The sequence below is a fragment of the Onychostruthus taczanowskii genome, unplaced genomic scaffold, assembly GCF_017590055.1.
Source record: "Onychostruthus taczanowskii isolate IOZ18803 unplaced genomic scaffold, ASM1759005v1 scaffold15, whole genome shotgun sequence".
NCBI lineage: Eukaryota > Metazoa > Chordata > Aves > Passeriformes > Passeridae > Onychostruthus > Onychostruthus taczanowskii.
The window spans coordinates 9875577-9899288 of record NW_024498685.1 but is presented as its reverse complement, the minus strand read 5'-3'; the positions used below and the strand labels follow the sequence as shown (position 1 = coordinate 9899288).

The window sequence follows — 23712 nt, the reverse complement described above, 5'->3', positions numbered from 1 at the left end:
TTTGTTATTTAAGAGAACCTATTTATAAGAAAAAATATTTAAGAACAACTTGTTATTTAAGAAATTGATAGCCTGGCATCTACAGTCTTTCTGCCTTAATTTCAGTGTCACACACCATCATTGATTTAAAAATTATTTGGAACTGATGATGCAATGGCAAGAGGTGTGACTGGAAAACCAGTGGTGTGGGGGAAAAAACATATTATCTAAGCCAGATGGATCATAACATAGATGCTATTCCTGTGTCAGGACTAAAAATTTCTTGTAGCATCAACAGAAGGCATGTTTAAGGGAAATCTTGCAAATACAGTTTGCATTTGGGCTCTTTTCCAAAAAAAGTAAAGAACCTGCTGATGGACTCTTACATCTGCTGAGCTTTATGGAAATAAGTGCATCAATGAGCTTTAAATTTTCCTGCAGTACTAACAGAACTTCAGATTTGAGGCCATTTAGGGGGCTTTCCAGTGACCCTATTTTGTTTGACAGCTACACAGTTGATTTTTCTTCATAAAAATTTCTGATAAATTTGGATGAAGAATCTGCCTGAAGTCAGTCTCTCGCAGTGGAGTCACAGACATGATTTATTAAACCATCCACCATGTCTGTGCTGTCCTTTTTTTTGCCTCATGAAACCAGAAATATTTACTGGCTCTATCTGGAAGTCTGCAAATTGGTCCCCCAACTTTCACAACTGATAGATGATGGTAGGAATATTTCAGGGTCCATTTTATTAACAAAAATTTTGTCTTGATTTTTAAGGCATAGTTCCAAGAACAATTAAACAGATGGTGGTGACGAACTTATTCTTGACTTCAGTCATGTTGCCAATCACTGCCCACTCTCAAACCATTTGCTTTTGGGGGAAGGGGTCTGGAGGGGCTTTTTCATTTTGTTGGGGGTTTTGTTATTGCATATTTTGTGGCGGTTTGTTTGGGGGTTTTTTTTTTAATAAAATTATTTTAACAGTTCCCTCCTCAGTTGAATTTCACTGGTTAAGCTGAAAAATGGCCATGTGTAATCATTGCTTTGCATTGACATGTCTCTGAGTAGAATTCTTTCTCCTTTAACAACTGGTTTGGTGGTTTTTAGGGGATTTTTTATAGTTTGCTTGTTCATATATAATATTTTAAACATTTGAGATAATGGAAATACCAAGTCATCCTTTTCCCTGTCTTTGTTAACAGTTTTCCAAATAAGTGGATCAGGAGCTTTATCAGCCTTTAAATGAAAGGACAAGTGTCTGATAGTTTAACAGGTAGAGCCTTTTCAGAGCTATTTAGGAATTTAGGTAAAGCTCATAGCAAAATACACATTTTTGTTGTTTGAAAAACTCTTACCTAGCTGCTTCAATTTATTGACTTTTTTATGCTGAGGAATCATTAAAATTTTGACTTCTCTTTAAAATCTTCCAGAAATACCAGGATATAGCCAGAAAGAAATTTCCATTATTTAGAAACAAATGCATGCAACTAATACATATTTTGTATTGTGCAGCTTTGCACAATGTTGAGAAGCAAGAGGCCTAAAAATTGCAGTCCTGTTGATGAGCCACATTTCTCTCAATATGTTATAAGAGGATACAATTTAAATATTTTTCTAGTGTTTTGGGTTTAAGTATCTAAAGAGAAAAATTTTGTGTTTGAAAGAATTTAAATCCTGCTTAGAGCTAAAAGAACTTTAAGACTCCTAAACTAGGAAATACCAGAGTTAAGGCTGGTTGTGCAATCTCTCTGTTTATGGACTTTTATATTGTGTGGTTTTCTTCTTTTGCAATAAGGACTTTGTTTCAGCTATCAAACAGTTGGAGTGGTGCTCACATCGAGAGGCTCCTCAGTATTCTGGTTTTTTCCTCATTACTCATGCATGGCCTTTGTTATATGCCACTGGAGTTCTGCACTAGAGTCAGAATTATTGGGTTTTCATGTTGTTTTCTCCAATAATCAGCACTATAAAAGCTGGTAACTCATGAACAAAGAGAACTGTTTTACCTTGCTCAGATTATAAATATTATTCTTCCCATTTCACAAATTGGGATCCTAGGGCAGAGTAGTTACAATTAGCATGGAGTGTCTGACTTTAGTTACTCAAGCCAAATTTTTCCAATGCATTCATTATTCATATGTTAAAAAATACTTCTTACAGACTTGGATTGGGATGATTGGTGTTTTTGCAGGCCACACACTCAAGTCTTGCACCCAAGTCTAGGATCTTGACTCAACCACTGGGAAATGAAGCACACACAGCCAGTGCAGCCACTTCAGATAACATTTCACAGCTTGTGTATCATTGCATAACATCTCTGGGATGGAATTCAGCTTTCCAGGATAGTGTGCAGCTGTCTGTGCTCAGGTTTTTTTTATATTTTTCCCTTGTTGCAGTCCTAAACATAGCAACGTAAAGGTGTCTGCCTGCCTTGCAAGACATGGATACAGAAACTTCTTTTTAACATAGCCAAGTGTGGATTTACATATTCAGGAGCAAGAGTCTAGACTCTACATACAGCAAAATACCTTAAGAAGCATGGAATCAAGAATGAAACACAAAAATTTCAGACTTGGTGTTTATTTATTTATTTTTAATACCAGCAAGTATAAAACATTCCTGGGTACAGGGGAATCTCTAGTAGTTATTTCTGTATTCGTTTTTACCAAGCTGAAAGAATTTATGCAGTCTGTGGAGGAACAGCTTAAAAATCACGTGTTGCAGGTACACTGAAACAAAAGCTTTCATAATGGAAATGTCTATCCAGAATACAAAAATCTAATCACTAGGATAATGAAGAGGAAAAAAAATCATTCCAGAAAATGCCTTTCTTTTTAATAGAATACTTAACACCAATGATTGAAGTCGATAAGAAATTCTGTATTATCGTAATAACTAAATTAATGTTTCAAATATTGAGAGGTTAGAAATTGTTATCTATAATTCTGGAAGATAGCAGCTGTCAGCTTCTGCTTATAAATAGTATCAAGTGTTCTAGTGTTTGTGAGGACAGGAGAAATCCGTAGCCAAAAAAATGAAAATTGTAAGGCGGAAGCTTTCGAATTGGCTCTGAAGTCGTGATTTAAAACTTAAATAGTGTCCTTCCTGAAATTCAGTCGCTGGGCTGTTAAAGGAGCCTCACAGATTTGGGTAAAATAGGTCAGTTTTGATTTATGAGTGGCCTGCCTTTTAGAAATTCTAAAAATTCTAAAGACTGACACCCTTAATAATTAATAATTTCAGTCAGTTTATTTAAGTAATTTATTTAGCTTCCCATTCAATGTTAATTGGATCTTCCTGATTTCATAGCTGTATTGTGTCATAGTATTGTGTAATCTTGTTAATAACATTGTAATTTTGGCAGGTTTTTTTTCTTTTAATGTCATCAATGCATTACTTGACTTTGTTTTTATTTTTTCTGTTTTTTACAATAATCTCTTCTTACATAACGTTAAGGTTGAGGCTGAGCCTAAAGTGCCTTAATATTTCCTCTTCTGTTTGGCAGTAGAAAAATTTGCTTTGTGTCTCTGATGTTTCGTGATTCATTTTTAACATGAACATGAAATTACCACTCTACACATGATACTTAGATGTGGAATTCTATTTTGTCAGTCTGACAGAGTGGGAAGGCAGATAAAAGTAATCTGTTTATGTTTAATCCTGATAAAACAGGCAGTGTTTTCATGCTGGTAGAAAGCTTGCAGTGAAATTGTATTGGGTGTCTGTGAGTGTGCCAGGTTCTCAGACAGTTACAGGTTATCAGCTTAGGTTCTCATTCTGGTTGTGGGGTTTTATGTGTTGCCACACACATAAGAATTTTTTTTTCATTTTGTCTTCATCATTAATCAAGACAGAGGCCATCAATACTCATTCTTACTATGTACACTTTTTTCTCTTAAATACAGATTATAGGAGAATATAGTACTGTAGTGTGAATTTATGCCATGGTTACTTCAGGTATCTCAGATTTCCACAAGTTGCTGTGTTCTCTGGTCCCTCATTCTCACATGCATAAAAGAGTTTGGGGTCTGTTGTGCTGTCACAAGCTCAGGAATTGTTTCTCAGCATATTTCAAGTGTTCATCTCCTCTGGACAGATGGGAGCAGTGTGGAAGGAAGAACAGTAGGACTGTCCACTTCTGAAAGGTTTCACCACTTCACTGATTAGAGTGAGCTCTAAGCTCAGAGGATGCTGAGCTTTGCTCTTAGCTTGCTTTCAACTGTGCTTCCTAATTTGCGTTGGAAATAGCATTTATCCAAGGGAAGAAAGTAAATGTGGGTGGGTTTGAAGTTCAGCTAAACTCTAGGCTAAATGTCTCTGGATCTGCAGTATCCTAACTTAAAACTGGAGTTAAGATGGGATATGTTGTTGGATGGTGGTGTGGTTTGGTTTGGTGGCACAGACTCAATGTCCTTGTTCTGTGACTCAAGTAGGTTTGTATTTTTTGCAATTGTATTTCTAAATATTATGTGAAATCTGAAATCTGTCATTAGTCTGGTTATCAGCTTACTTGTGTTGTCACTGAGTTGAGGTAAATCAACAGCAGAAGCAAGCCAGATTGAGTCTTGCAGCTTCTAATGGCCAGAAGCAGTTTGGCATTTCCAAGGGACTGTCAGCTTTCAGATTTATTAGATATTCATCAATAGTCTGTGACATGTCTGTTCTCTTGGCCAAAGGTGAAGCTGTCCAACCTGTGCTGCATAATTGATGGTGCCACCAGCTGTGGTAGACATAAAAGAAATTTGGGAAGATAGAGCAGATGGCCAAAATTTCATCAATACTCTTCTCCACTGGAGATTCTTTTATAAAGAATAAGAATCTTGATTAAAACAAATTTGGTTTGTCTGGGATTCTCAGTCTGCTTGCTGTGCTGTTGCATTGAAGAATATGGAGTTACTTGTGATTTGGACAAAATTTTAAATGTGTTTCATCAGAAGGACGTGGAATTTTGCATAACAGGTCGGTGTTCTGGAACCTTACGAGTTGTTCACACACTTTTCTACAGGTCCACAGTTTATTATTGCACACCCTTTGGAATATGCTATAATACTAATGTGGATTTGAAATGCATATTTCAATATTTCTGTTAAAATAACTGAGATTACTTGTGCAGTTCAGCTCTTACCTTGCACATTTGTAGAATCACTGATGCATGTTATGTTACCTGCCTTTTTTAGGTGAATAATAGAAATCATCACACTTTTCAATAATCATAAAAAGGACAGTGCATATTTTAAAAGTTAATTTTTGTATGGCTACAGGATGTCTGATTTATGAGATATTTTAGACTTTTTAATACACAGCCAATGTGCTGTGTATTAAACAGTTGGGACCATTTTTAGTTCTACAGAAGACAACACACAGGTTTAAATTTGGGGGAGAAAGGAGAAAATAATATACTCGTGTCTTGCAAGCAGCTGTACATTCATTTTCTTTCCAAACATTAGCAAAGCCAAAGTACACTTCATATGCCACAGGTTTGGCTCTGTGGAATTGAAGGAGTTATTGCTTTTGGACTCTCCTAATATTAGGAATTATTACATCACCAGGGTCAGTGTTGCAATTGTTTCTGAACAGGTGCTCAACCCATGTCAAATGAAATCCATTTTCAAATGGAATGTAGCCACCACTCTGTTGGAAGACATGGTAGGAACTGCCAGCTCTTGGTAAGGTTGAGAGACAACTCTTGCCTGCTGTAGGGTAGGGAGGGAAGGAGGAGGAAACCCAGGATCTCCTGCAGAAAACAACAGGCAGAATTATAGCAAATCTCCAGGGAGGTGGAGATGTTCATCCTACTCCACCAGCTCTGATGCTCTATAAGATATACCTGAACAATCTTTGAAAACTAAACAGATTTTCCTACTTCCATATGCGTGCAATGCTCCCTGCAGCATGCTGGTAGTGGAGTCAAATGGATATGACAACTGAAATAAAGGACAGAGAAAAAGATTTCAAAGAAAAAACCCCACTGGTTTAGTGTTCTGAAGAAAAGGATCAAATACCTTTGCCTTAATTGAATATTTAAGAGCTTGTAATTTAAATGTTTGGAGATGTGCCTTTGATCTTTTTTGATTTTATAGGATCTGAGGTGTCGTTTTGTATTTCTAGATGGGGAAAACATAAGATAAAAATAAACTTTAAGGTTAATTTACAGGTCATGTGTAAATATCTACCAGGAAGAACTGCTGTTTGAGAAGATGCTCATAGTTTGTGTTTGATGTGCATTTACAGTGTCCATATATGGGATTTGGTTTTATGATAAGGAAGAATGCCAAAGAATTGCAGAGCTCATGAAAAAGTAAGTGATGGGTAAACAAGACTTCTGTGCTTTTTTTTATGTGTGTTTTTGGTACATACATGCACATGTTAGGGTTTTAGGATTATTATACCTTTCTATTTTAAATTTACAAATTTTCTTGCAAGTGTCAAGCCTGCATTTCATAAAATCATAAATAAGTCCCTGTATTGCAGTAATTTTTCCTAATTTGTAGTGCAGCTCTCCAGCTACATCAGAGTGTACCAGTTGATATGATTTATTTCCTGATGACTCAGAGACCTATTTTGAAGAATTTTATTATTTGGGGGTTTAATATATTTTTCAATTTGGGAAGATTTTATTTTTTTCATTTTGTTACCTTTCTTTTTTTTTCCTCTTATCAAGGTAAGTGCAGGATATCATGAGGGCATGATGTACTAATACAATTTCTATGGGTTTTGTCCTGTTTGTACATCATGGCTGAATTCCTGCTTCCTCATTTCTTAGCAATAGATACAAAATTCACTTTGTTTTTGGCATTTAAAGCAAGACTGCAATTAGCTTTTAAGTCATTGCTTTCATGCACATAAAAATGTGTTTTTCTAAAAGTTAAAGTTTAATTTTGCAGTCTAGCCAGAGGTGGAGATTTCACCCAGAACTCTGTTTTCAGCTGTATTTTAACCTGAGGATGTCATATGGGTAGCTTTTTTTAGTATCGCTCTTCTCGTGTCCAGGATCAACAGAACTCATTTTTCTGCACTGTTTGCAGGGACCCTTTTTTTAAGGACTATGTCCAGCAGGTTTTCCTGTTTGCTTGGAGAATGAAAGGGCTGAAGTCCTACAGATTTTATCAACATATGCAATCTGCATTTTTTAGAGCTATAATGTAGAGGATGTAGTAAAGGGGCTGGCTAGGAACAGGCAGTGATTGGCTGTTCCAGCTGCCTGTGGTATGTAGGGTTAGACACACCAGAGAGGATTTGTGATAAAATACTGGATGGGAGGGTAGTCATCTTTCCTCCATATATCCTTTTTTTGAAGTAATACCTGCTGCTTTTCATTTTGCAGTGACAAAACTGTGTGAAAAGCAGACTGTGACAGTGGTGGAGTTTTGTTCAGTGGGGTTTGTTGGTTTTCTGTATATCCTACAGCTCTAAAATGAGTCAGCTGTGACCCAAGAAATAATTGATGGGGATGAATTTACAGAAATAAACAATGAACCCTAGGAAACCCAGGTTTTTGACAGCTCATTTTAGTTAACTAGCTCAAGTTTCGGTTGGTGGTGATTAGGTGCTCTCAAACTGGTAATTTACTACAATAAAACCTAGTTTTCAGAGGATTCATGCAAATGTAAACCATGTGTAGTGGTTTATAATAGCAGTATTTCATATAGATAAAAAATACCCTGTTGCTCAGCCAATTGGCTGTGTGTTTTAATTCTCAGCATTCTACAATAATAATAAAACAGCTGGGGCAGGAAATTGGTCATTTGCTAGTACTTAATGCCTGATTTGTGTGTGTGTTTGCCATCCTCCACCACCGGCAGAACTGAATAACACTATAAATTCCCTGCTCCTTCTGGGTATAGAAATTGTGACTCAGTTATGGAAATTTTATTCTATGGTCTAGTGTATTCCAGATTGGAGAAAATTAATCTTATGTCAAATTACGATTTTATAGAGATCTTTTAATAGCAATTTTTTTACTGCACATTTTAATGTAGACGGGGAAAGACAAATATTTGAGTTTCAATTAAGTATTATACAGTAATTGTGGTTAAGTTTTTATATTTTATTTGTACTTTTTTTCTCATATATCTTCCCACCTTTCAGCCTAACTCAGCAAGAACAATTCAAAGCACAGCAGGGCACAGGAACAGGGGTGTCCCCCATGATCATGAATTCTGCCAATAACAAAGAAGTGGATATCTTAAGGATGCTTACCAAGGCCAAAGATGAGTATACCAAGGTGAGACTTGCTCCCACTTTACATTATGAAACATAAAAGGTTTTGGATTTTGAATAGTTCTACTTAAAGTGATTTTAGACAGTGTGCTCTCTCATTTTGTGTAGAAGTGGCTGGTAAAAAAAGTTTTGACAGAATTTGCTGAAAGTTTAAAACAAATTAATGCTGTCAATAACAAGTTCTGGAAGGAGGATGTGGATATGATTATTTGTTGAATAGTAGAGGCTCAGAGCAAGTATAAATTACCTTTCATTCTGACCCTTAGAGCTCTTGTGCCTATTGAGGAGCACCTGCAAGCTGTGCCCTCTTTCTGGGTGAAGTATTTACCTGGTGATAGTTTCTGTGGTTTGTACAGAGCACTCAGTTCAGGAGATGTTTGACAGCTAAGTTACTGCTTTTAATTGTGGTTGTTAGCTCCTTTCAGGCACTAATGGAAGGAAATGAAAAGGTTGAAATGTAGTATGATTTCAGCCCGTGTGCTGCTTTGGTCTTCTGAGGCTTCTAAATAAAGAAGTAACTAATGGACTAATAATGTTCTCTATTATTGAGCAATCAAAAACGTTTTACTTTGGGGAATAAAAATCTAATAATTTTAACTATCCATATATAAGCTGCAAATTGTTACAGAGCCTGCAGGTTCCTGCTGCTGTTTCCTGTATTGCTTATGTGCTGTCATGCAATAATAGAGCTCCTAAGTGTTCCATAAGAGTCTGGCAATGTACATATATCTTAACTTTTTATCTCCTTACATTACTTATGTTTATATTTTCTGAAATGTAGCTGCTAATAAAATCCTCAGAAAGATGATAGCAAACTGTTTGAGCTAGGATGAAATGGAGCCTTTTTTATTGTGTATAGTTGAAGCTTGGGGCCTTTGTATTTTCTGTAGTAGAGATTTACTGTATTATAGTGGACAAACACTTCCAAACCTGATATTTTTCCTATCTTTTAATACTGAATCAGTATCTAATCTTGGCATCAGAGAGTATGATTTGAGATGTTCTGAAATATTTAAGAGGTTTTCATTAGATAATCTTAAAAATACTGCAAATGGAAAACTGGAAAATATTAGGCTGTCTTCAGATTCTGTGAAAAGAGGGTGATAAATCTAAAAGATGTTACCTTCCATTTCTGTATTAGCACACAGAAATCAAGACAAAGGAGAGGAAAGTCTGTTGTTTAAATAATAGCTTTTAGGACTCTTTTCCCTTTAGAATCTTTTGCAGATTTGCTTGTTACTTTATCTTCAATCTTTCTGCATTTATGGGTTTGCCAAGGACATAAAAAATAACATGAAAACTTCCCCCTCGTCTGGGACATGAGTGCTAGGAATGCCTGACCTCTTATGAACAGGATGTCTATGATTTCTTGTATTGCTAGTGATATAAATTTCTAAAGAGTGTGATAAATAAAGGCAATGACAACCATTTTTCTATTTAATGTCAATATGTTTCAGAGCAGTCATGCTTTTTGACTGGTTTATGACATCTACTTTCTTGTCAGTGTATGTTTTATTACTTGCAGTCTGATGTGCTGAAATTAGTTATGAAATATGTTGTTCTCTTCTTTGAATTCTGTGTTTATTCAGTGAAGAGTGTTTTAAAGTGCTGGAAGCTGCAGAGTATGAGCATCAATTTCAAATTTTTAAGGAATTTTACTTAATTTTTAAGAGTGTAACTAATTTTGAAGCTCCTTGTTCCCAAATTATGTCACACAGCTCTTCTTTGAATTCTGTGTTTATTCAGTGAAGAGTGTTTTAAAGTGTTGGAAGCTGCAGAATAAGAGCATCAATTTTCAAATTTTTAAGGAATTTTACTCAATTTTTAAGAGTTTAACTAATTTTGAAGTTCCTTGTTCCCAAATTATGTTACACATTTGGAGGTTACATTAAATGCAAAATAGAATACACAGCTTCCTCTTCCTTTTTGAATTGATGGAGCTTTAAGATGCCAAACCACTGAGTTAGTTTTTTTAATGTCCTTCTTATACACTTGCCTTCTCTTGACCCCTGGTAAAAAAAGCTGGCCTCACTGACAGCCAGTTGAAGAGTTGCAAGGGTACAGAACAAAGCACGACAAAATGGGTTCCTCCTTATCCACTGTGCCTTGTCATGTACTGCAGCACTAGCTCTGGGGTGAACTCTGTGCTGCACAGCTCTTCTCCCAGCATTTAGCATTTCCAGCCTCACACTTACAGGTGGAGTATGAGTCTCACAACACAGAGCAGTTGTTTGCTTTGAGTATCTCTGACTCCACCAAACTTGCCAAAACCCCCTCAGTGATTTTTCTTGCTCTTTTTGATCCACATGGACCACATGTGTCTAGTTTTGTTCCAGTGCTGCTGAGCCTTTCTTTGACTTGATCTCAGAACCTTTTGATGACTTAGCAATCTTTTGTAGCAGCAGAGCTTTGAACAGGACACCTGACTAAAGGACAGAGCTGTGAGGCAAGGCACAGGAATTGCCAGATGTTCTCTGGTTCTCTCACTACAGAGCATGGTGGGATTTCTTTCATGCTGCTTTTTGCTGTTTGTTGATAATAGCATCTGATATCTTCTTTATCTGTCTACCTGACAATTGTTTAAAATGCCATGCTAGTGCTCTCAACTTACTCATCAGCAAAGTTGTGCTCTCCACCTGCCAAAATGGCTTTAAATTCTGAGCTCCAATAGTTACAGATGCCTCTGGAATCATCACAGGCTTCTTTTCCATGTGCTTCTGTGTTTGACAGCAACCTACTAGCCTTGTTATCAAGTCACAGCAATGATACCAAGTCAGGTCAATGTCATTCTTGTGTGTGCTGATGCTCATTTGGCTGAGGAATTTGGTCTAAATATGCTCATGTAGTGATAACTCTGTTAAACACTACTGCTTCTCACCTCATTTTTATAGGCTTAGTTCTGTGATTATGCAGGATATGACAGTGGAATCTAAGGTACTTAAGGTTTCTAAGGAATTCAGCCTATTAAAATATCCTGAGGAAATAAGGGTATTATTTAAATTCTGCAGAACTCACTGGGAAATATTCAAGAGGATGTTATCCATGGTGTTAAAGAAAAAGTTTATGTGCTTTTTGCCCAAAAGGTCGGGCTGAAAAACAGCAATGAGAAGATACACTGAAGAAAAGGCAGAATCATTAGAAAGAGAACTTTTGGGAGGGAAAAAGAAAAAAAAAAAAAAAAGCTATTTAATATTACTGAAGTGCAGGTTTGGTCCATGTAGGATCTGTCCAATATGACAAACAACTGAAAGTATTGAGGATCTACTAAAGCCCCTTAAGTCCCCACAAGAACTCCAGTTCTGGTTTACTGGGCAGCCCTGAAACCAGCAGGTCTTTGTTTATTTGTTTATTGTCAGAAATGGGTTAAGTCATCAGCTTTGTATATTTGAGAGTAGAGTTAGAATTAACAGAAGAATTAATAGAATTAACTTCTTGTTAAATAATTATTTTAAAAATCTTTCCAGTTTCTTGGTTTCAACTGTATCAAGTGGCAATTACTTCAAAGAGAATGTCTTCTTTTCTGCTGACAGTAGTGTTCCATGTATACCCAATGCTTTTTTAGTTTCATTGACTATATTCTTCTGTATAGTATCTTATTCACATTTTCCTTTTCCATTTACTATTTCTCTTTCATGAAGCATTTTATGTGGTTTTTCTCTGAATTAAAGTCACACCCATCTCTCTCCACATGACATTTTTGTCCCTGAGCACTTTTAGTAGTCTGTCTCTGACCATCTTTTTCATAATAAGAAATCCTACTGATTCTAAAAATTGATTAAATCTTTAATTGCTTTTCTGTACATGTATACGCATCCTGCAAGTTCCAACCATACAAAGATTTATGTAAAAAGAGTTATTATTCTACTTTTTGACAAAAGCATTTTAAATTATCTTTATAGGCACATTAATCCTTCATGGATCTAAAATACTAGCTGCCTGTTGGATGCAGGAAAAGCATGTCTGTTGCTTGGTTTTTAAGGTGCTTTTAAAAAGTATTTTATGTTTTCGAAGTGCAGGAAAAGCAGAAGGCCAAGAAGAGAACTGAGATTCAAATTAGAGGGAAGTCTCATACTAGGGAAATCTTGGAATCAAGTGTTCAGTTTTATATATGTCTTGTGGTTTTAGAAAATTAGGTTGCAGTTGCTACTGTTCTTCTAATAGCACAATACTTCATCATCAGTGCTGCAGTTAGCATTTCTGGTTATTGAATACCTGGTCATGTCTGTATTTTACTGTGGTTGGGAACTAGGGAAAATACATTCTCACACATACTAAGAAATCCTTTTTTTCTGTTGCAGTGTAAGACCTGCTCAGAGCCAAAACAAATCACCAGTTCCTCTGCAATCTATAACAACCCCAACCTAATCAAACCCATTCCAGTGAAGCCGAGTGAGAATCAGCAGCAGCGAATCTCCCAGCAGAGCAAGGTAAAATCTGTGGTGTTTTCTGACTGCTGCACTGAGTAACAGGAACATTGACTCGAGGTCACTGCAGGAATTTGAGATGGAACCCTGTAAGGAATGATTTTAAAGCACAACTAATCTGGTTTGTAAAAACTCCCTAACCCCCACTGTATGATGTGGAAACACATAAACTACAGACATACTGTGCTTGTGCAACAAAGAAATATTGGTCTTTCAAATTTCAGGTGCTGTTTTGATCACGAGCTGATCTAGTCAATTGCTGGACCACACTTTTTGTGGTGTTCTGTTTGGTTTTTGTTTGTGGTTTGTTGGGTTTTTTTCCCCCAGGGGAAATCATTGAAATAAAGAAAAGTCTTTTGGTCTATCTTCAAGCCAAATCACAGTACAAAATCCTAAAAATTGAATTCAGCTGTGACCAGCAGATGCACAAGAAGTGGCTCTACTTCATACACAGGCAGATTTCTGTCTCTTACTAATATTGTACTGATGGCTGTAAAAGAAGATGCTCTTTCATGTTATTTAAAGCAAAGCCACTGCTATGTCTCAGATTTGCTGATTTTCTCCCACATTAGCAGCTTGACAACAGTCTTCTTGCCCTTCCTATGTGACAAAAATATTAAAAATCCTCTTGGGGAAAAAAAGAGCATAGCAGCTTTCTCAGCTTTTCATTGAATTCTGCTGCCTAAATATTGTCACCACTTAACGCAACTTCTGCGCGAGGGAGCTGTGTTTACTCTTTTCCTTTGTCCCCTCGCAGAACGCAGATCCTGAACCGCAGCACCTGTCTTTGACAGCGCTCTTTGGCAAACAGGACAAGGCAGACGGCTCAGAAGCCCTCACGAAGCAGCACCAGGAGAGCCTCCCCGTCAGGCAGGGTGTGGTTCGCTCGCTGTCCTACGAGGAGCCCAGCAGGCACTCCCCCAGCGCGGAGAAGCAGCTGTGCCCCGCCATCCAGAAGCTCATGGTGCGGGGCACAGAGCTCCACCCTCTCGCCGAGTTCCCCGAGAGCCGCCTCTGTGAAAATGGCAGCATCCCCGCCGTGGGGGAGGCTTTCACGGGCCTCTTCCAGCCTGTGGCTTCCCACGGCATGGCCGCGTCTCACGGAGCTCAGGACGCCGCTGGCACTCAGAGCCTACTGCAGAAGCTGCAAAGTCAGCCAGGGTCGGTGGCTAAAATGGAGCCCAGTGCCACAGGACCTGTGAACTCCACAGCGTCCGTGTTCAGCAGGACTCCTGCTCCTGTTGGAGCACCGGCAGCACCAGTGAGTAACGTGAGCCAGCCCCCTCTGGTGTATTTCAATGGGTCCCTACCAGGCCAGACTTTAGAGGCTCAGACGCTTGGTAAAGAACAATCCAAACTTCCCAGACAGCCGCTTCCTCTCTCTGGTAATCAAGCAGCCAATTCTGGGGTGATTTCACCTCAAGAATTATTGAAAAAACTCCAGATAGTGCAACAAGAACAGCAGCTCCATGTGTCCAGCAGACCAACGTTGGCAGCTAAGTTCCCAGTTGTTACCCAGAACACCAATACCCTGAAACCACTGGATTCCTGGATAGAAAAGGCTCCAGGCACAGAAAAACAGAGCACGCTCTTCCAGGTAAATGGGGAACTTCTTCATCATAAATAAAGACAAATCCAGCAGTCTTTTAAACTTGATGCTTTCTGAGGTTAGTTTTGGCTTTGTTGTCCTGCTGCGTGTTGCACATGATTCATTGTGCTACTTTCCCAACATGGAGTAAGTTCTGATTTACCAAGATGTGATATTGTAAATCCTGAAGGCCACATCTCTTACACAGCAATGGTGACCAGAAATACTGCAGTGCTGGGCTGTCCCAGAGCCCCTTTGAAAAGTCACCTAGTTTTCACTTGCCATATTGGGCTATTATGTGTAATTGCTTGCTACTCAGTGTAATATTTTGGGTTTAATAATTATTTTCTGCAAAATTAGTCATAGCTTTCTCTGTGTAGATGTGCATTCTTTTGTATGCCAGTTTCTAAAGATACTTAAAAGGTCCCTTGTTTTCTAACAGCAGCTTTTAGAACTATTTGTATATTGGTCAGTTAGTTATCTTGTACCACACCTGCTACTTCTAGATATTCATTAGCTATTTTTCTTTAATTTGCTGTGTGTTGTTTTGAAAAAAGGTCTTTTGCCTGAATGACATCCAAAAAATCTGTTTATTGTGATCCTAGAAGTCAGATGGGTGTCTTAAAAAAATCAGATGTTAAGAGACTATCTCTCTCATTAATACATTTTTATGTTCTTCAGAAAAGCAACACGTGCAATTACAAAATGTCCCATCCAAAACAACTACTGTCTTTAACAACTTCATTTTCTGTATGATTTTCTACATTAAAATGTCTTTACATGTCCTGTCTGGGAATGCATCTAAGGCCTTTTCAGCTTCCTTTTTTGGGGATAGGCTGTGGGGTGCTGGAGTCTGAAGTTACTGATCCCAAGTATTCCCCTTTCCACTGTAAACTTGAAAAGCTGCTTTTCTATTGTGACTATCCCATTCTTGTATTTCTGTTTTATTTTATCTGTTTCATTCTGTTTTTCTCTTTTATTCTGTTTTTCTAATTCTGTCAAAACCTGTTTGAAAGACTACAGGATATTTCAACATGCTAGAAAGTTCTTCTATACATGAAGAGGCTGAAAGAGTCATTTAATAATAAAAGAGCCACATCTGTCACTAAGTTTGTGACAGGTCAAGTTTTCTAATTCCATGAGAGAAGTAGGAGGAATATTAATGTGATACAGCAAATAGCCATCATTATTTTTGTTCTTTTAATTAATGCAGTAGGATTTGAATCTGTATGAAAGAGTTTTTTGGGGATTAGTCATTGAAATTATTCAGAATCAGTTGCTTGCAGATGGTAACTTTGACTTTCCGGTGGAGAGCTAAAGAATTAAAGGAGGATCCAAAGTCAAATAAATTGATTTGTTTTCACTGGGAGTGGAACTTGCCTGCTTTAAATGTAAGAAATTGTGTGATTCACTGGTACATGTACTGAGAGCATGAGGGAGGACATAATGGAGGTAAAAGTGAAATGAGGCAAGTCCAGGCTCTACATTGTAAGTCAGTATGCATGAATAAAACATAAGGAAATATGCTGATATATTTTTCAGATGAAAAATCCCTACAGGTGCTGCTATGGCAAATGACTTTAATTTTGTATATATGAAAAAGACAGTGGTGCCAGTATTAGCTGCAATATGGAAAGGCAATTCCTGAGGTAATGCAATTGCAACAGTTTGGCTGCTTGAGTTTGGATAGAACAGCAGCTTGTGAGAAAAGAAAAGTCTTCTCTAGAACAAGGCTCATTCACTGTGATTACTGCTGCAAGTTTGCCTTAAAAAAAAAAAGCAGCAACTGATATTCTCAGTCTTCCTTTGCAGGGCTGTGAGCAGAACAAGGAGACTGAGGCTGTCAAGGCGTGGCTTCACAGGCTGCCACAGCTGCTATCAACACAAGATGCATTAAATTTGGAGATTTAATGTATAGGCTAAAAATGATAACGAAGGTGTCACTAATTATTGCTGGGGACACCTAAAGCTGTGCAGCCTGGGAGGAATGACCTCTTTCATGTGCAGCAGATTGCCACAAAAGCAAAAGCAGGGAGGCTAAAAATGCAGGAAGGACTCTGTTCCCTTGGAAGCCATGAATTAGCCACACAGAACATGCCTGCTTTTGAAAAACAACCTGGAAGATAAAAAACAACTTTTAAAACCAACATTAATCTTTTTATAATATTATCCTTGCAGTAGACCAGAGGCTTCAAGTGCTGCCATGCCTGCAGAGTAGATATTTGAGCGAAATTGAATTGGCACAAATATATCTGCACATGCTCATGCAAAATTGATCAAAGCAGATTCTGACAACAAGTGCAGCAAAAAGGTTTGTTCTCTGTAATTATTTGTCTTTTGGTATTGCCTCTCCTACTATGCTTCAGCATACAGAAAAAGCAAAAGTCTGACAGGAATAGAGAGATATCTGAGCAGTGTCAGTTGTTGGGAAAATCAGATTAAAGGAACACCCTAAATCCATCAGTAGCACTAAGAAAATGTAAGCAATAGTCCTTTCCACAACTGACACATTACAAGTCCAAGTTTAAATTGGCTTCTGCTGCATCTCCATATGGTACAAGAACTGTGATCTCCCACATGAAAAGGAAGAGACCAGTTACCAAAAAATGGGAAAGAAAAAAAAAAAAGAAAAAAGGAAAAAAGCAAAAGCCAAAGAATAATACTTGGAAGCATTCAGCCTGGTCTGGTGCCAGCCCTGTTTTGTGAAATATTCCTTATGCAGACAGTGAGTAACGTGTGCTTAAGAGACAATAAAAAAGCATTCATCTACAGTGGGTTTTTAGGGATATGTTTAGTGTTAGGCATGTGTTATCCTGATTATAGATACATGCATGCTTAAGGGTTTATGTTAATCAGAATTATGGTTTTAAAAGTGCTTGCAGTAACCCAGACACAAATTTATCATTTCATCAGAATTCCACATATCTTGCAGCTCATTTTTTGCATTTCTTGGAGCATTTTTCCATCAAGAATGTATTTTGTACATTATGTTACATCTTCTGAGTATGTGCATGAAACCCCATTTCTGTGGTGTGAGTATCAAGCATCACAGCACTGCTTCTCTGTTGTCCTGACTGCAGTTTCAGCAATTGTGTAATGCAAATAGGTGCATTAAACTTGTTTCAAAAAGTAATTTCAGCTTCTGTAGCTAAACATCAATTAAAATATTCTAAATTAAACTTGAAAGACAAAGCAATGTTAGCATTGTAGCCAGCTTTGTTTTAATTAACTGCCTTTAAAGTTCCACAACCATTCTTAGAATTATGTTCTCATTTTTAAGCAATGCCTCTGAAAACTGTTTAGGCCCACAGCACACCCTGGATGCTGGTGTTCCAGAGGAGCACTTGGTCCACCTGGGATTCTGTTCACACAGGAAGCCACAGAGGTGTCAGTTTGCATTGCAGGAGACCCAGTGCACTCCTTGCTTGTGGTGGTATGTGAATTTGCCAGCTGTGGTGTCATCCAGCTGCCAACAGCCACACACAACACCAATCTGATGTCTTAGTGAGCATTTGGGCTTCAGGGAAAGGATGTTAGATACTGCACCAGTTATTCTGCACATTTTTCTTGTTCTTACTTCACTGCTGCACAGCTTTCGGCAGACTCCTACTCTGTTATTAGTGACTCAGAGATTTAATGTTGACCTGACAGCTGGAGATAGTGGATGAAGAAGCAGCTCAGATTCTGTGGGTAAGAAGTTGATCAACAGATTTTTGGAAGGGCTGTTGTGACTGGTGAGAAGATACTCAAAGCTAAAAGATTGGTCCAAAGGCTGTTAGTGTTCCTACAGAGCATGTACAGTGCCTTCTGCAAAAGCATGGGAATTGCGCTGGTAATGCCAAGATGCCAAGGTCTGCATCCTGTTTGCTGGTGGGTGTCAGTTGTCCCAGTGACTCAAGGTGATCTGAGCTGAATCTCAACTGAAAATTTTGCTTTATTTTTAAAACAAACCCCAAACAATCTTATGTTTTTTATGTAAAGGTTTGTTCAATGGCAGAAGCTTTGAGCTTGAGCTGTTAGCAAAAAACACATTCTAACATTAAGGACAGACATAAGTGCTGTGCACTGAAAAAAGGCACATAGACTCTCTATCCTCCTTCTGACACAGTGTTTGAAGTTGTGCATGACCCTGTAGATGTTGGCTGTGTCACCAGCAGATGGCAATATTGCTCATTCCATATAGTTTCCATATGCTTGGCATGTCCTACCTAACAGACCTTTCTATCCGGAGAAGACAAAGCTTTCTTCATGTGTCCTTTAAACCACAACATGTGTTTGTCGGGAGGAGCTGTGTATTATTAAGGGCACAGTTTGTCTCAGGTTTTGTTTGTTCGCCTTGGGCAAATGAGAAAAATATCTTTAGATTTGGAAGGCTGTGTTATCTGGGGCTGACAGAGTCTGCTGTAGATTAAGCTCTGTTAGTGGGGCACTGTATCTCCTCCAGCTGCTCCCAACCTTCCCGTTGCAGGAGGTTTCTGCCCTTGTAGAGCAGTTTTGTATATGCATTCTTGAAATCACATCAGGAAGAATCATCTTGTTTAAGCAAGCCCTGCCAATTTTGCTGGAGGTAAATTAAAGAGAAGTTGCTGCAGCAGAGTGGATGAGTAGAGCAGAAGCATTGGGATGAGTATGTGGGGGTAGCTGGTGTTCCACAGGCAGGACAAGTTCTGTGCAGAGTCTGAAGGTCTCACTCTACAGAGGGATGTCACTTTGCACTCACACTGTTTTTCTTCTGAAATGAGTGTTGTTTGTGCAAACCTTCAGTCAGTTTGTAATACCTCTGCTCGGAGGCTTGGAACACAGACCTGGTCATTGCTGTTTTGATTACACACTGTGGGGTTGGAAGAAGGCTGTAGTCTAGAGTTTTGTAGTACTCTCTTGAGTAACAGACACAATATTTACCTAACTGGGTAAATATTGGGAGGAAAAAAAAGCAAGACTTTTGTATTAGGTGTATATTGCATGCTTTCTTTCCTGACCCCTAGCCTTTCTGCTTCCTTAAATTTCCCATAAAACAGCATGAAATCTCAGTCCTCTTTGTTTCTAATTCTCTTTATATCATGGTTTCACAAAAATTGTTCAGAAATGTCTTGGGTAGAACAATGATAACTAGGAGAGAGACGATCTACAAAAATCTGACTGTTCTTTAGTGCTGATCTGTGTGGTTTTGCATATCTAGGAGATCAAGATCAGTTCTGTTTTCTTAACCTTAATTTTTCTTCAAAATTGAAACTGAATCCAGGACACAGACTGAAGTGATTCAGTAGCCTTTCACCTTAATATGGTAGCAATAAATTGTGCTCCAGTCTAAAAGGGAGGAGCTTTGGTGAGCTTGTATCAATTCCTTTGCATGTACTTTAAAAACATTGGATACTTGAATAGCAAGAAGATGGCTGATTAGGATAAGATTTATTACTGGAATTACCTGGAGAGAGATCTGATGTCTACAAGCTGAATGAATTAACTTTCTATTATGTTGTATATTACATATGACAGTATTTGCTAATGTTATATCTGATAGTATTTGCATGTTTTACAGTTCCAAGGTTCACTGCAAAATTTGAAGGTGAAAGTTATTTGGCAGATGTGCAGATTAGTGAGGTTAGGATACTGAGGGAACTGCTGCAGCACCAAGGTTCTCTCTGAGGGCCACTTTGATTTTGTCAGTGGTGTGTTGGTTGTGTGTCTGTTCTGTTTCTGGCAGTGCCATGAGCTCACTATGGATCTTTAGCTAAATCACTGAATCTATGGGTTTGTTTTCTCTCTCCTTAAGTAAAATGAGAAGGTAAAATACACACATATATTTATTTATAAAGTAATTTGAAAGTTATAATTGGAAAATGCTTTCTAGTATTAGGTACAGGGGTTAGTCTTTAACAGTGATATTTGCATGTCTCATGTTCTCAAAGATAAAACTTCCTGACTTGCTGTCCCTGCATGGAAGACTTTACGGCTGCATTCTCAAAGTGCTGATATTTAATAGTAGTCTGATTCCTGTAATAAAACGCTGTTGTCCTAAGATCATTTGCCGGTCAGATAGATTTATCACACTTGAATCCATGTCTGCAATCTCAGATTGGATGGAAGAGCTTTTAATCTGGAAGCCGATCCTAGAGATGGCGCTGAGCTGGAGTTTCACCTCACGGTGCTGTGCCAGTCTCTCCGCAGCTCTCCGCAGCTCCATTCCCGCGGGGCCGAGCAGGCAGCTTTACCTGACCCCTGCGTTTGTATCCGCACAGGTCATCTCCCCTCAGCGCATCCCTGCCACCGTGAGCCCCACGCTGCTGATGTCCCCCATGGTGTTCGCCCAGCCCACCCCTGCTCCGCCCAAAGCCGCTGAGAGCGGCCGCTCGGCCGCCGCGATCCCCGAGGCCGGCTCGGCCAGCCTGCTCCTGCCCCTGCCGGCCCCAGAGGCAGCCCTGGCCAGCAGCACCTCCATCAACAAGATGCAGCTGCAGGAAACGCTGCTGCACCTCATCCAGGTACAGCGCCACGAGTTCTCCCACTCGGCTTTAAATCCTGCTGCCCGTTTTGATACAAGCGCCCTGTAGTTGTTGTGTCTGTCCGAAGGCAAAATGAAATTAAATAGATATTGGAAGTTGGGCTGCTTGTGCCAGGGTGATGCCATAGGCTGTCCTTGCACACGGCTGGCTCGACTGTGTTTTGATTAATGCATCTGATTTGGGGTTCAGGAAAGGTAATAAATTTGGTGGAAAAGAACAAAGATGACTGAAAGCTTTGTAAGGTCGGCCGCTGAGCCAGAGAGACATCTATTATATTTTTAGCCAAGGATAAATAATGGGTGATTATCCTAGCTGCCAAATATTTCAGAGATGTGTGTTAGCAGTAAGAGGAATTCAGATGGGAGATTAAAATTGCAGGATGAGTGTGAGCAACTTTAAAATATGGGCTAGATACATTGAATGTATGTTAATTCAGTTTAGCATTTGAAATAGAGAATTACACTAAATAAAATTCCTTTTCCTGCAGTTTTTCAGGTTTAATTATGACAAAGCATTAACAATGTTATATATGATTGCTTACTGCTCTGGCATAATGCTTAATTATATATTTTTTTCCCTTAACTTGATATGAGAGTAATATCTGAAGAGTTGAAGTTGAGGAGAGATTACATAACTAAAACCCTGGCTGCAGAACACAAGGGGCAGAGAAACACGTCCAGTTTGTAGGTCAAAACTATGCCTATATGGCTATGGAATAAAGTTAAAACTCATTATTGTAAGTTACTTAAAATGTTATTTAAGTTACAAATTCAGAAAAGAAATAGTATCTTTAACAGGCTGGAGGGCTTTCTCATTTTTCCTTGTACTTTTATTTTGGGATTAAAAAAAATCACATTATCTTGCCTTTAGATACTTTGAGTGTCTGGATACTATTAAGACCATACAGGAAGATAAAGAGGAAAAACTAGTCAAGGAAAATCAGGGTTTACGCTCTGTAACTTTGTACTTGTAAAATATATATTTAACCCTGCTATTCTTGGTGATAGTTAGGATTAACTGAGTTACCTTGAAATTATTGACAGCCAATTTGTTGGCTGTCATTTTCCATTATATAAAACTACAATCTTGGATGCACCTAATTTTCCTTAAATATTATCTTGATTGTAATTATCCTCATATGTTTATGTGAGCTACTTATAACATTCTTTCTTAATGTGGGCTGACTCATTCTTGCAAAATGTTCTTCAGAAGGAAAAAGTTAAGCATCAGAGCAAAAGGAGAAGCATCTTAGGGAGCAGTAAGCCTAAAAGAGCTAAACAAGATGCAAGGATTTTCCCAGGTAGGATTTTGGTGTAGGAACACAATCCTGAGTGTTTCATTATTCCTTCAGACATGCTTGGAATTATCCCTGACCTGACAGAGGATACAGCTTAAGGAAGTCCCTAGATAAATGAGGGCAAAGAAGTGAAATAGCAGGGTTGTAATTTCAGTATTGTCACTGAGCTATTATGCAACAATACTGGACTCAGTTTAAATGCACAGTGAGTTTAGACAATCTTCTTTCTGTGTACTCATTGCTCCTTGCTGAGGTGCAGTCTGGGAAATGAAACAGATCTTCGGTGAAGGAAAGGGCTTTGCTGTTCTCTTTTTTAAAAAACAATAAGACTAAGAAAGTGTCAGGTTCATAAAACTGAATAACCTAATCTCTTTACTCCAGTTCTTCTGGTAACAATTACCTGGTTTGTTTTGCAGAATGATGACAACTTCCTGAACATTATTTATGAAGCTTATCTCTTCAGTGTGAGGAAGGCAGCAATGAAAAAGCCTATGTGAAAGATCATCTCTTCAATCAATTTCCACGGCTTCCTGAACTCCAGGAAGAAGATTTTGAAATTTTCAAGTATGATTGTGTTTGAAGAAATGAATGGTCTTAGGCATTTTGCATACACTCAGATTTTCCTTGTTGGCAAATGCTGTACTGAGAAAAAAAGCGACCAGAAATGGATTGTGCCTTTAGCGAGGGAAGCGTCACAACGCTGAAGAATTAATCACAAAAACATCTTAACTTATTTTTCCTACCCTGGTCCATACTTCGAGCTGGTTTCCCGGCATAAGTACTCGGTTCTCAGGGTGCAGTTTCCTTGTTCACTTGCAGCGTGGTTCCTCGTTCCCGAGGGATTTGTCCCTGGCTTCCCGAGCCGTCCTGCGCCGCTGTCCCGCGCCCGTCCCCGACCACATGGTGGCAATGTTGGACTATTTTTAGGACCATCAAAATCCGGCTGAAATCTTGGAAAAGGAGCTTTCGGGAAGACTGATCATCGTACTTAGCTGTCTGCAAAGCAATTTAGAAGAAGTGTCATGACTTCCCCCAAAATTTTTGTAGGAAAATCTTTTTCTATTTTGACAAGAATATTTTTAGCTAGATGTAGAGATGGGATTCTGCAGGTGTTCGAGGAATTGGGGGGGATGGGGGGGTGGGTTTGTGAATGTACTTTGCTGTCACAGAACTCTGGGGTGACACTGGATTCATCCTTCTGTTATTCCAGGTCCAATCTGCATAATTATAAGCAATGTGAAAATTTGTTAAGGGAAATGCTACCTGGTGTCATTTTTTTTAAGTGTGTTCCTGGAGCACAGTAATTTCATTGATCCATTTCTAAAGAAAATAAAAATGGATAATCCCTCCTATGTGCTGATTTCATTTTATTGCACCATGGGCTATATATTTAGTTTGTATGACTCGAAAATGTTTTTATGCTTGGCAGAAGACACATGAGGTTTTAAATCAACTAGAATAAATGATTGAAAGGATTTTTATGTATATTTTTATTAGCATCTGCTGCTGAAGTGCCAGTTTACTACAGTTTAGGAATACACAGTTGTTGCTGAGGAGGCATTTCTTCTGTGGGCGCAGAGAACCCAAACTGTAATCCATGAATGATTATTCAATCTCCTTTACTGTGGGCATTGATGTAGGCACAACTCAGTAGCCTCATCTGTGGAAGTTCTTCTGTGTCAGTTTGGCTGCAGATTT

General features: G+C 38.5%; 1 protein-coding gene across 1 annotated transcript in view; it reads left to right on the top strand.

The window, feature by feature from the left end:
- The window catches only part of DCP1B (decapping mRNA 1B), a 40142-nt gene extending 16819 nt beyond the window's left edge, over nucleotides 1-23323 (top strand). Inside the window, exons 4-9 of the mRNA XM_041398802.1 lie at nucleotides 6214-6280; nucleotides 8071-8206; nucleotides 12501-12629; nucleotides 13384-14223; nucleotides 20454-20696; nucleotides 22431-23323. Coding sequence (XP_041254736.1) covers nucleotides 6214-6280; nucleotides 8071-8206; nucleotides 12501-12629; nucleotides 13384-14223; nucleotides 20454-20696; nucleotides 22431-22511 — 1496 coding nt within the window. The 3' untranslated portion in view covers nucleotides 22512-23323. The remainder of the gene's footprint in view (nucleotides 1-6213; nucleotides 6281-8070; nucleotides 8207-12500; nucleotides 12630-13383; nucleotides 14224-20453; nucleotides 20697-22430) is intronic.
- The last annotated feature ends 389 nt before the right edge of the window (nucleotides 23324-23712 follow it).